General features: G+C 37.3%; 1 protein-coding gene across 1 annotated transcript in view; it reads right to left on the bottom strand.

The window, feature by feature from the left end:
- The window catches only part of raver2 (ribonucleoprotein, PTB-binding 2), a 67,619-nt gene that overhangs the window by 10,393 nt on the left and 42,711 nt on the right, over positions 1-14,515 (bottom strand). The window contains exons 5-11 of the mRNA XM_052559706.1: positions 8,017-8,137; positions 7,360-7,442; positions 6,834-6,932; positions 6,237-6,348; positions 5,503-5,816; positions 3,386-3,497; positions 2,979-3,127 (exon numbers count right to left, since the gene is read on the bottom strand). Coding sequence (XP_052415666.1) covers positions 2,979-3,127; positions 3,386-3,497; positions 5,503-5,816; positions 6,237-6,348; positions 6,834-6,932; positions 7,360-7,442; positions 8,017-8,137 — 990 coding nt within the window. The remainder of the gene's footprint in view (positions 1-2,978; positions 3,128-3,385; positions 3,498-5,502; positions 5,817-6,236; positions 6,349-6,833; positions 6,933-7,359; positions 7,443-8,016; positions 8,138-14,515) is intronic.

Below are 14,515 nucleotides of genomic sequence, written 5' to 3'. Positions count from 1 at the left end.
GGTTGCTCTGATAGTGGCCTTCAGCTCTTCTGCATTCTGGGGTCTGGCATATTGCATTTTCCTTTTACTGCTAGAGGGCACGTATTTAAAATAAACAAAGAAAAAAAGGCATTGCTTGATGATGCCATGACTGAGTGTGGAATCATGGTAGTTGTGGTTTTCATCCCCACAGCTGATGCAATCCAACAGGCAGAAATCATGTTCATGGATGAGCTAATGATTTATTAACGCAGTAGAATGAAGCAGAGTGAGGCTGAAAGCCTTCAAAGTGAAACAAGGCCACTGAACGAGCTTTTATTATGCCACAGTCCACTGCTTCTGCTCTGTATAAAACGTATAACATATTATAGCGTCTTTGGTGTTTCTATGTTTTCTACAAAACAATTCCGGAATTTCGAGGGGGTTATGATGTCACTGGCAGGCGACACAGTGACTCTATGGCCACGGTCTGTGTCACTGGTTAAAATTGCTTATTTCTTTGGAATTAAATATTCTTCTAAACATTTGTGATAATGTAAGTTCACAAGTCAGCAAAATATATAACAATGTTGTAGTGGTTTTTGGATACTTTATCAGCCTTTAATGCCGATTGTCTCATTATGTGATTCTACACTGAATACATTGTACCTCTTTGCATCCAGGTGCCTGTAAGGCTAGATCTCCAGCTGTTTCCCCTTTTTTTCTCTCCATCTGTCTAACCTTGTGGCCTAATACGTTTGGCTAGCTTTCTCTTCTACCATACCTTTAATACATCTCTTCCTTCTCATCTCCTTCCCATCACTCCTTTCACCATTCCCTGCTCTCTTTCTCTCTGGACGCCTACAGCGTGAAAGCTCACTGTCTCATTTCACTAAAGCTGGTGGAGTGTGTGGGAGTGTGCGACCAGATGGGACAGACAACTTGCAGCCAATCTTCCTCTTCCCTCCTGCCTTCCCCCTCTGCATCTCTCGCTCCCCCTTCTCTCCCTCCAACTCTCACCCACTCCTTCTCGTATTGTCATAGGAACGCCAGCAGTAATGAGAGGGAGACCCACATTTAAACCATTTAATCCTGCTAAATTTCCTTCCCCTCCAAACTCTCTGCCAGGGAATGAGTAGGGGATCACCCTAAAGACACTGGCAGGAATCTGAGAGACTGTGGGTGGACTGCAACTCCTTCTCCTTCCCTCTCATCCTCTCCTGGAGCACATTTTCCTCTCTTCTGCGTCTGCTGAAATCTTTATATTCCCATTTCTATTTCATTTGACATTTTTTTGACAGCACAGTGAAAAGTGTTAGGATATTATTGTAGAGAGGTCTTGGGTAGGGCTTTTGTCGGGCACCTATTCTGCCGCCGTTCACAGTTTGTGTGCCATGTGGTGTTATCAGCTAATCAGCATTGACATGATGGCATCTTCCTGAGTAATTAGTCACATTGCATTTATGGCCCGGGTGATTGGCTCAAAACGTCTATGCCCAGATAGCATTTAAATCACATACTTCAGGGGGTTTTAGGCCAGCTGAGTGACTGGCATTAGCTCCATTCACACATACAGTCTTTACTGGTAAATTACCGGTGCATAAGAGATCATGCATGAAGAGGACTTTTTCCAAAATACCGGTAAATCAGTTCTGACAATTTTCTGGTATGAGAAGTTGCAACTTTACCAGTAAATCACCTGTCTTATGCCATGGGGTGAACAAGAAATAGGATTCCTGGTATGAGGGCAGAATGTACTGATGTAAGAAGTCAGTAAGCGCCAATGCTTTTAATTGTTTTTCTATGTAAACATGCACTAGACGAACATCCAAGCACCTTGCACTCAAGACTTGCCTTATTTTCCATTCATCAGCATTGCAGCTCTGCATTTACTATTGCTTATTATAGTAACTGTAGTACTAATGGTATCTATTATGCATCTCATGGGCAAAAACACGTTTTGTTTAATCATCCCCTTATGCCAGACACTCAGAAGTTTAAAACATGCTGGCAGATTGGACAGAAACTAAAGTGCAGTCCCTAATCCAGGTGGATGACAGTGCAGCTTTTAAAGGTAATTTCCAATGACTGTCCTCACAGAGTATTTTGTTACTGATGTGTGAATGTTTTTTTTTTTTTATCTGTAAAAAGACAGAACACCATCGCTTGGGTGAATACCACGTTTGTGCATTTACCGGAAAAGTTATTCTGGTATTTTTAAGACATCTGATGCTTAATGTGAAGCGGGACTTTTGGTGTGAGGGTTACAGAACATAACAGTGAAGTAATATAAACCAAGCAATCAACAAAAAACTCTGTCAGGTCTGATTGAAATGGAAGAAGTAACTTTTATCATTTTTCTAACTCTGGTAAGGACACGGTGGTGCACTACAGCTCCATTCTGATGGAACTCTTTTTTCAGTTTTGAGCATTCATTTTCTTTATTCCGTATAGACCCATCTATCTCTATTGTGCAGCTGAGCATATGGTGGAATTGTTTTCTTTCTCATGCTTCTCACTCTCTCTCTGGCTTTCACTGTCAAGTCTATGGCTCAGTGGAAGGTTGTGTTAGAAAGAAGAATTGTCGGGGATATAAAGGGGAGAGAAAAGACCTGGGAGAGAGGGCTAAGAGCGAGACTGATCGATCTATCTATCCATCAAAATCATAAATAATTTTTTTCACTGATGAATAGAAAGTTCCAAAGAAAATATTTTTTCTAACATTACAAATGTACAAATGTACATTTACTGTCACGTTTGAATAGACTGAATGCATCCTTGCTAAATTAAACATTCTTTTTTCTTACATTAAAAGTGTTGAATCGTAGTACATCAAGGATTCCACTAATACATCAGGCAGTTTACACCGTTTTCAACAATGGTAATAATAAAAAAAATATTAAGCAGCACATCAGCACATTAGAATTATTTCTGAAGGATCGTGTGACACAGAAAACTAGAGTTATGACTGCTAAAAAAAAAATCAGCTTTGCCTTCTCCGGTGTAAATGTTGTAGTTACCTGTGTGTATTGCTGAGTGTATTGGTGAGTGTATTCTGCAGGAGTGCTCTCGGCGCTGTATTGACTGGGTGGGTGGGTGGCAGGTGGCAGGACTGCGCTGTACGTCCCAGTGTGCGCCTGCACAGTCTGAGGTTTACTGTTGCAGGGTGCTGCAGGAGAAACACATACATGATGTAAATCAGGGCCTGCTCTGGGACACCCATTTAGAACATCTCTCACACACACACACACACTTTTTCTTCTCTGCCGGTGTGGGCTGCAGCCAGTCTGGCTGTGGCCTTGAGCAGGGAGAGACAAGGCAGTCGTACACTGTAAATATTATCATTGAAAATAAAGAGCTGACATAGAAGAGATGTCATGCACAAGTGCGTCATCTTCAGTGGGTGCCGTTCTGATTGTGCACGTACCTTGTAGTACCACTCCAGGAAGCACACTAGCCAGGTTTAGATATGGGTTGGAAGGCAACTTCACTTCTTTAGGGGGGTCTCCCAACAGAGACGTCTGACAGCTGGACTGACTCTATAGATGAAGATAAAGAAAGTGAGAGAGACAGGGTGAGATTACACAATATACTACAGCACTGCAGCTGCTAATCTTAGTTACTCATATATAGACCGCATTTTATGGTATCTTTAACATACAGCTATCATGAAGCATCTTTAAGCATCAGGTATCATGAAGCATCTTTTTCAGTATATTTAACTTATGCATTGTCATGTATTTTTAGAGAAGCTGAGCATCTAGCATGAAATAATGTAGAGTGAGATCCTCAAATCATTTCCAATCCATATGACTTTATTTCTTTCACTGAGCACAAAATACGTTCCGTTTATTTCTAGAACACATTTAATTACAGCCACAGGCCGACGAAAGAGTTGCACAATAAGTACAGTAAGTAAAAGTACACTATTTGAAATAAAATAAAAACTAATATTTTCCAAATATCAAAAGTAGATGGTGTTTGACGCTGTCAAAAATATAAAAAAAATACATTACATGAGCTAGATTCCAAGTCTTTAGAGTCTTTAGTCACTGTCCATTTTAATGGTATAGAAAAGATCAGCTCAGACATTCTGCAAAACTACTTTTTTTTCTTCTCCACAGACATTCTTTTAAAGCATCTTTGGTTTTTCTCTCACAGATTTCACAAATAAACATCAATCCAAGAGCAAGGAGGCCATGGAAAAGTACTGGCACAATGTCTGGCATTCATCTCTAATACAGTCACACAGAAGGCAGAGCCCTCCATCAGCCTGTGTAGGGTAATGCAGTAAGTAATCAGAGCCTAGAGCACTAGTGGTCTGTCATTAGGGCTCAGAACTCTGTCAGAGTCTGTACTGAACTTTCCTAGGCATTTGAGTGCTTGTGTCTGAATAAAGACACCTCCACAGAACAGTGGAAATGGAGTTCCAGGAGTTCGACAGAAGCACTTCAGACAGAATCATAAGTATAAGTGAGTGTGTACTTTTCTGTGTTTGGTGTTCAAAGTGTAAAAAAAAAAAGGCTGGTACTGCCCTTGATGTTATTTTTATATAACAATAATAAGTATATATTGTATAGTATGTATATTTTAGAATGTTGACATCCTTCTAATGTGCTAATTTAATGTTCAGTTAATATTTCCTATTACTATCAATGTTAACAACAGTTTTGCAGCTTAATATTTGGTGGAAATCCTGATCCATTTAAGGAGATTTAAGGATTCTTTGGTGAATAGGAAGTTTAAACGCACAACATTTATTTTGAAATAAAAATGAAATGAATTATAAATTAATTTAATGCCTCTTAATGAATAAAAGCATAAAAAATACTGACCTCAAACCTCTGAATGTTAATGAATATATTTAACTATAAAATACTCAATCATTCCAAACCCGTAAGATCTTCATCCATCTTCTGAACACAAATTACGATTTTTTTTTAATGAAATCCGAGAGCTCTCTGACTCTCCATAGACAGCAACACAACTGCCATATTGAAGGCCAAAAAGTATTCTCACAGATTCATAAAATTATGGTTCAACCACTGATGTCACATGGACTATTTTAACAATGTCCTTACTAATGTACCTTTCTGGGCAATAAAATGTTTCAGTTGCATTGCTATTCAGTCTATGCAGGGTCAGAAAGCTCTCGGATTTCACCAAAAAATATCTTAATTTGTGTTCTGAAGATGAACGAAGGTCTTACAGGTTTGGAACGATATGAAGGTGAGTAATTAATGATAGAATTTTCATTTTTGGGTGAACTACCCCTTTAAGATTCGGCTTGAGCTTGATCCCTGATCAGTATATGTTGTCACTGTATGGAAAAGAGCAGCATAAACATTCATCAATGTTTTTTCTTTTATGTTCTTTAAAAGAGAGAAAGTCAAAGGGGTTAAAATGACAAATGTGAGTAAATGATGGCAAAATCAAGTCTTAGGTAATTATTCCTTTAAAATGTAAGCTCTGAAATGTCTCAGATTTCCTCATTTTTGCCTTGAGGTGAGAAATTAGAGAAATAAAAAATAAAACCAGGCTTACTGTAATGGAAGTATTAGTCTGCACGCTTGAACTGTGGTGGTTGGCTGGAGCTTTGTGCGTTGTACCCCCTAGCAAATGTCCCAGGCTTGGTGCGTTAATTCCAGGAAGGAAGTTTTGCAGTTGTGCTTGGGAGCTTATAGAGCCTCCTGTGGTTCCTGGAGGTGCAGGCTGTTTCTCTGGAGCCAGGCATGTCGCAGTGACTCCATTCTGCTCTGCAATGGAACTTGTGTGTGAACGTCCAGGTACATGTGACACCATTCCAGCCCCAGAGTTTCCACCCTGGGACGTGACTGAAGAAGAGTCTTGGCCCAACTCTACAAACCAGAGAACTTTGTTAAACTACTGCAGTAAAAAAAAAAGCCTCCATTCTCAATGCATATAGTGCATACTCTGGAAAACCATAGTTTAGTATTTCAATATCTACCTCACAGTAACACCTGCATGGCACTGATATTCAAATAGAAATGACCCTGCACAAAGGCATACTCTTCAAAGGTCTTCAATGCTTTGATGAAAGCCAATACCAGACTTTGCACACACAAACAGACACACGTCTGTATAAAAGCACAAAGGAAGAAATACTGATTGAAGCGGCTGCCTCGAACTGCTTATAATGGGGCTTTCAAACTGTTTGAGGATTTGCATTGCAAATATCTTTCCCTGCGGTAGCGAATGCGACCTCTGGACCCGGCCTGAGGTTTGCGAGCTTGACCGCTCAACCAAGAAGCTCTCACCTGTGGGAGAATCTCCCAGCAGCCCCTTCCCCAGAGGAACCGGTGCCTGAGTTCGAAGACCCAGAACTTTTTGCAGGAGCAGCCGAGAAGGGTCGCCCAAAATTCCTGGGACCTGAAGGGAAATAAAAGAGTGATGACGGAGAAAAGAGAGCAGACAGGCTATAATAGGGTCATGTGGCGAGTGAAAGATGAAGTATACACAGATGAGATTATAGCTACAAAAAAAAACATACACATGCATAAAAGAAGATTTATGTCCACATTATTATTGCATGAATTTTTTTTTTCACTTCAATTTTCCTTTGGATGGCATTATTATTCTTTAACCAGAATCGAAAAATTTGCATTAAAAATGCCAGTTAGATGTATGGTTCTAATACTGCTATATAAAATAAATGATGCTTTTCTGAACAAAAGCTGCGGTTTTCTCATTATTTACAATAGAATTTAATGCAGACCAATAATGTCTTTGCAAAAAAGAAATATGAACACAATTTCTGGCTGTTGGTGAATACCGTGCAGGAAAGTAAAATGTGATAATGTATTTCTTTGTTACTGGTACGTTTGCGACCTGTGAACACACACACAGACCCTCACATTAGCGATCTGCTTGTCTTTGATCTGTAAGAGCTGTTGTTGGGCCATCTGCATGTGAAGAAGATTCTGAAGAACAAGACCGTTTCCTAGGATGGCACTCTGCAGGAGAGAAAGAGTGATTGTTAAACACGCTTCAGTATTCTTTTCTATTAATCTATGAGGCAGAAGCCTATTCTAAAACATATTTCCTTCTAAAGTTTTCATCTTTGCTGTAACCTATAACCTTTTTTAGAACTATGAGCACCTTTGGCTTTGAGAACTTTTAGAAACGAAGCTTCCTTAAAGGGATAGTTCACTCATTCACCCGAAATTGAAAATTCAGCCTTCATTTACTCACTCTGTACTTGTTCCAAACCTATATGAGTATCTTTCATCTGCTGAACACACGTCAACGGTTTGGTCAACTTGTTTTGTGTTATCCTCAACTTGAGGATGAGTAAATGATTCCAAATTCCAAAATGTTCATTTTCGGTTGAACTACCCCTTTAAGTCAGGCTTGCGAGTGACAGAAAGAGAAAACGTGTACCTGCTGTGCTTTTCCTAACTGTAGCAGCGCTGCGGTCAATGGTGGATGCAGGAAGGGCAGATTGTGAGGTCGACCAAACTTTCCTAATGGGAAACCATTAGACAAAGAAAATGAGAGGCAAACATAAAAATAAATAATGTAAAAAGGAAAATAAGAGAGATGGACAGCAGAAATGATGTGGTCGATATTGGTGGCCCATGATTTTCATCATTCCAAAATTCCTGCTTCAGCACTAATGACAAGTTGCTTCGAAATAGGTAGAGAAGTTTAACATTTAATCATGTGCTATATTTAGTGTAGTAATTGTGTGTTCTCTTCAAGCTCCGGCCTTCACTTCTTCCTTAGCTCATTTATTCTCCCACCCAATGAAAAGTTCATTTTAATATATGATTAGGCTTTCATCAAGAGAACAATCTGCTGAGAATCTACAGTGCTGCTGATCACCGTTACACAGTGAACACACACACACACACACACACACACACACAAGCAGAAGTATGAGAGACATTTCATCTCAGAATCTACAATGCCTGTGGGACACATTTTTGGTTCTGTCTGGAAAAGTACTTAAATGTGTTATCATGAATATTCAATAAATTATTTGCCTAATGAGTGAAGAGATATTTAAGACGGGCACAGAGTGAGAGAGAGTGTTACCTCCTCGTTTGGCGGTAGGGTAAGGTCTCATAAGGACCTGCAGAGCAGCAGGATTGGTCATACTGTTGAGGAACTGGGCCAGATTGGGTTCAGGGAGTAAACCTTTCTTATTGCTCAACATCTGAAAGAGCAAACACACGACAAAGATAAAAACATTAATTCATTCATTTATTATCCAAACATAAATCCATATCTAGATTAAATAAATAATTTACTTGGGAATCAAAACTGCATACATTAAAAAATATCTTAAGCTTTTCTTTTTTGACTTTATTTAAATATTTATTTTATCCAGGAAATATTTTCAGTATAATGAAAGTGAATGGCAACTGGTGTGAACAAGCTAAAAAAAATTTGAATTAAATAAAAACACATTCCATAACACTTGTGTATTATCAATTGAAAGTAATTTCATGTTAACAGACTCATGTTTTTACTCATATCTTTGGTAAAGGTTTACATCTAACCCAGATCTTTTGGAATGTAGTATAATATAGTTTTTCATGATACATTTCTGTAGCTTTTGCCTCATCTCTGAAGTTTAAAATCTTCAGTCCCTATTCAATGTTTCTTTTTTAATGCTCCATAGAAGAATGTAAGACTTTAGCAAATACCTTTTCTACAAGTTAAGTTTTTATATACTTTTATACTTTTAAATAAGTTTTTAAAAACATTTAGAAATTTAATCTGGGTTAAAAAGTTACTAAAGAGGTCATATGATGTGATTACATTTTTCCTTTCTCTTCGGATTGTTAGAAGCTCTTGGTGCATGAAGAAGATCTGTAAAGTTGCAAAGACTAAAGTCTCAAATCTAAAGAGATATTCTTTATGAAAGTTGAGACTTGTCTACGCACCCCATAAAATGGCTCATTTAAACACACCCCCACATGTCTACATCACTGTGTGGGAATATTTGTATAATGCCACCCAAATGTTCATGCAAAGAAAGTGGAGCACTATGTTTTGAAGATGCTGTGTTTTGTTGTGAAAGCGAAGTAACTTGGTTTGACCTTCCAAAAGAAGATTTTTATGGAAGACGAGGACTGTTTCCTGTGAGAGTAGCCTATAATGCCGGTGTCTGTTTCTATAAAGTGGGGCAGTCATAACTTTGCAAGAACAGTCTGGTGCTTCTGACTCACAGCCTGTAAGTACAAAGTACATTTACATATTAAAATAAATTCCCACTGATGATTCAAACATGAGTTTTAAGCAGTATAGAGCAGTGTTTTTTGTTTGTTGTTTCTCCGATCACAAATGCAGACATGGTTTTATGTTTACGCGGCATGATAAGCAACGCAATGCATAAAAAGACAGTGTAAGTCATTATAATCAGTAATTATGTCCCCACTGGATGCAACAGATGCCTCATTTATAATGAATTATATTGTTTTTGTCTTGTCACGCTGGGACACAGCATCACATTATGGTAAGGCAGCGTTTCCCAATCCCAGTCCTCTTATCATGTATGACGTTTGTTCTAGTCGACCTTAAGTGCCCAGATAAGTGGACATCACTGGATATTACACCATGTTTCCATTTCAAGACGAGTGTATATGTTCCATTCAAAGGGCATTAAAGTGTACGAGACCTGAATTTAGAATTGTATTTATTTATAATTTAAGGTATATGATGTTACACTCGTTTGTGCGTGAAGACTCTGCAGGCAGCAGCACAGCACAAATCCATGAATGAATGTTCGGAAGTGAAAACTTCAAAGGATTTCCCCTGCTTAGGGAGTAGGGCGCAATGAACACTGTGCAGTGTACAGGGGTGATATCAGTCAGAATGCATGTCATACACGTAATTCTCTTTTAATGAGCTGGTTATAATAATCAGGTGTGTTAACTAAGAGAGACATATGCAGAGCAGGGGGGTGCAAGGACTGGGATTGGGAACCGCTGTGGTAAGGGGCGTAACATTTCCGTCACATGCTTGGGGTATTTGACCAATCACAATGCACTGGATGGCGGGCCAATCAGAGCACACCACACTTTTCAAAATGAAGAGCTTTGTAAAAATAGATGCGTTTCACAAAGGCGGGGCATAGAGAAAAAACAATAATGTACAGTATATCAGTGTTAATTTCGTTGACTAAATATTTTCGTCATTATTTTCATCACGAATATATTTTTGCCGACGAAAACGAAACGAAAACTAAAATAGAAGGCACTGATGGAGACTAAAACTATGACTAAATTGATTGACATTATCGTCAACGAATAAAGGACGAGACGAAAATAGACTGTGACGAAAATCAAATCAGCAGACGGGAGAGATGCGAGGAATGAGCAAAAGAACCGGCAAAACAGAACATACTGCATGAGAGAAGAGAACCAATCAGAGCCTGACTTATTGAGACGTGAAGCGAAGGTTTTCAGTTTTTATGAGCTCCCGGGAAGTCGGCATTCGAAGAGGTGATAGGGACTTTAAGCAACAGCCTCTGGTGGAACGGCAACGCCATTCTGGCGTTGTATTGCTCCTGCGCGAATTTAACTGCTACTTTGTGATGTTCTAATTTAACGGTCTACTACGGGAGAACAGCTGATTTGCCAGAGTCGCTACAACGTGAGAGGTTAGGTAAATAAATGTTATGTTTTTAGACTTATTTACATCATACAATATTAAAAACTCCTCTTCTGACAAAAGATTGTCATTTAACGCCAAAAGCAATCCTTCTCTTGCTTTTTTAAATTATATATTTTTTTGGATCTCAATAAATGAATTAATGCTGCGTTGCGCTGTTCTGTTTTACCGTTGCTTAGTGACTTTTACGTTCTTGGCTACAGCGGTGTGACGGCAAACTTCCGGTCGCTGTAGCCGTTCCATTCGCAGCTGTTGCTTAAAGTCCCTACTGTCTAAAAGAGCGACAAAATGTCCACAGCTCACTTCACGTTTGACGACGAACAAAACAAAACAAAGTGTAAAGCACGCAGAGCGCTCATTCGTGGCAAGAACACAACCAATTTGAAAAGACATTTACAGACGAGCCACCCGGACATTTTCTCAAATGTAATTTTACAACGATGTTCTTTTGTTTATTGAGCTAAGCAAAATTGGAATAGTGCAGTGCGTAGATGTTGTAGCATTAAATATTACGAACTGAAAAGTACTGTAAAATAGCCCCTTCTTCAAATTAGATGCGAGCACAATACTAATACGTAATATCAAGATAAATACATTTGATTAATACTAATGTTTAGTATATTTTATAATATTTTATATTTTATAATGTTCTACTTGTTGACAATATCACAAATATTTCTATATTAGTCATGTGAAACATGAATGTTCACATCCTATCATTATACATACAAATCTAGCAATATTGTAGTATTTAAAACATACAATATTGCTAGACAAATGAATACCTTATAAAATCTTGTTACTTTTTTTATCCACCTAGCTGCCAACTTATTAAATATTTACTTTAAATGTATGCACTTATTGTTCAGCTCAGCTGTAAGCTTTAAGGTCCTGGACCTAACTTTATTTTTCTTTTATTGATGGTCAATTGGCAGCTAGTTATTGTTTACATTATCATGACAGTGTTTGTTGCTGCATAAAAGCTTTTGAATCGAAATAAAGACACAGTTGTGTTGAAATAAAGTTGAATTTGTGTTTTATATATTTTGGTTAAGTTTGTTTCCTATACCAGCTGTAAAAAATTGTCTAGTAAATCTGTTATTGATTTTAGTCTTATTTTAGTCGACTAAAATACCAAGCAATTTTAGTCGACTAAAATACCAAGCAATTTTAGTCGACTAAAATACCATGCAAATTTTAGTCGACTAAAATAAGACTAAAATTAAAACAAATCAGATGACTAAAACTTGACTAAAACTAAAAAGAATTATAGTCAAAAGACTAAGACTAAAACTAAATTAAAATTTCGTGTCAAAATTAACACTGCAGTATATATGTTTTACCTTAAACCACATGGACACATTGGGTCTCATTCATGAAACATTCGTAAATATATGAGTAAATATCTGAGTGATTTGCATGAAAAGAGAACTTCCCGAAAACTCTTCTCCTGATTCACAAAAACTTTGTAGACGTCAGATGTGATAGTGAAATGTGTGTGTGTGTTAATGAATTCCAATCAGTCGTAAATGGGACGCGCATGCACGCTCACTCCCAATTACCATAAATCCCGCCTATTAAATCCGACTGACAACTATATATGAGCATCATATTATGACACCAAACGAAGGATTTCAACATGTCTTCTCAAAAGCGACTGAAAAAAGAAATATTTCTCAGCTGCAGAAATTGAAGTTTTATTATCAGAAGTTCATTCAAAACGCCACATTTTATTTTCAAGCGTTCTAGTGGCATATCAGGTCCTAAAAAAGGAAGTTTGGCAGCATATTACAGATCCTATTACTGGCTCTCATAATAAAAGTTAAAAGAAAACCCGTATGTAATTAATATATATAATATTTTTTTCAAAATGCTGTGTAAATATGTACCCGATTAAGGTGAATTAAAATACAGCCGTATTAATGAGCAAAACGTTCAGACGTTAAACGCACTATTTACGCGTGGCTGGGAGCAGGTGTAGATTTCTTTCGTACCAACTAACATTTGGAAAATACGAACGTTTTAATGAATCCGAAAATTTACGCCAAAAACACTTTACACGCGATTTACACAAAAATTTTTCTGCTCGTGTTTCATGAATGAGACCCATTGCTTTATAAACCAAATACACAAAATAATGTTATTTTTATCAACGTCAATTGACCTTTTTAAACTTTTTTCCCCTAAAATCTTCTTCTGAAATATCTATATATTGCACATCAAGTAAATGATTAACCCTGTAAAGCTGTAAATAATATATATATATATAAAAAAAGTGCACTAAGCAAAAAGATGCAATTTGATGCACTTGCTAATATTCATATGGGCAAAATGTTTTTTGAAAATATTAAATTCTGTTAGCTTATAATGTAAATTAGTATGTCTGCCAATACTATGTCTCAGTAAGATGATGGGGTGGGGGTTAAGAATTTAATTTAGGGATTATATCACATGACAGAATGCTTCTAATTGGTTGTGTACAGGTTGTGTAGTTTTTTTAAAGCAAAAAATAGGAGGGAAATTAGAGGCCTTATAGGGTTAAGCTTTTTTTGCAGAGCTTCCTTGATGTCTTGTCAAATGTTTATCTGGGATGTTTATGTCCCAGCGGTGAGTGAGCATGTGTGTTGGCATGGGGGAGATGCTTGCAGACATGCGGAACCCCTGATTAGATCTCTGATGTCTGCTAGAGGTGTGGATCCATCCCAACCACACTCCAACTCCATCTGCCGACTACTACTCCCCAACCCACACAGACATCTCCACTTGTGCACATACACACACTGTGCTGCCTTCATACTGGAATGGGTGAAGCCAAGGGTGTAACCACATATTCAGGAATGAGGGGACATAGACGCAATCATTTAAGAATCAGGAGAACGTGGAGGTAGTGGTGATGGCCCTGGGTGAAGCAGCAGATGGGTGAAGTATTTGGGGAGAGGGACTGGAGTGACAGTTGGCCTGTCTATTCATGAGAATGACAAAAGCAGGGCCGTGTCCCATCATGACCCCTGCCCAGAGCTTCAGAGATGGATTAACAGAGAGCTCTGCTCCTGATATGTGCTTCCAAACTACAGCTGAGAAACTCTATAGCATGAGGCAATTGATTCAATCTACAAAAACTGAAACATCTGGTGGTTGCACTCTAAATAAAGCAGGGAAGTTTTGTCATATAAGTGACTGTGTATATATCTGAAACAAGAGATAAAGCACTACTGTAATTATTTGCTTAGAGGTTTTTAATATGAAGTAATATAAAATAATTAGCGATGCACTAACACAGACACTGACGTGTCATCCCGTGTCATCTGGATTAACACTAAATCAGGAATATAAGTAAAAACATTAAATGTTACATGAAATGTTTTGCATAATAAGTGGTTTGCAACATCATTACAGGAAAATGTCAAGTGATTACTGTACCGCAGCACTAGAAAAGCTCTAAATGTTCCGCATTTCAATGAAAAATAGGACACAATGATAAAATAAACAGTGAAAGTAACAGAAGCTTGTAATACATTTTAATTAAGAATGAAAATGACTAGGGAATATAAGTACAGTAATATGATTTGTTTGTTTGTTTTTCTACCCAGTATTTTAAAAAGTACAAATGTAATTAAAATACAGGTATTCATAAAAATGGGACCAGAAAATGTAATAAAAATAAACAATAAATAATTTATTTTATTGTAGTTATAGTTTTCAAATTATATTTTATGAATAATAACTTATAACCAATATTTATATAATAAATATATATATATAATACATTAATTATAAGTTATATATGAATAATCATAATACATAAATGAATCATAATCACTTTAATTTGAACTTTAATGTAAAAAGTAATAAACAAGAACAAACGACTTAAAATAACATTAATTAAATCCACATATGTTAAAAGAAAATTTTCCTA

The sequence above is a fragment of the Carassius gibelio genome, chromosome B6 (genome assembly GCF_023724105.1).
Source record: "Carassius gibelio isolate Cgi1373 ecotype wild population from Czech Republic chromosome B6, carGib1.2-hapl.c, whole genome shotgun sequence".
Classification (NCBI taxonomy): Eukaryota; Metazoa; Chordata; class Actinopteri; order Cypriniformes; family Cyprinidae; genus Carassius; species Carassius gibelio.
Note: the sequence above shows the minus strand (reverse complement) of the source record. Positions and strands in the feature narration are given on the sequence as shown.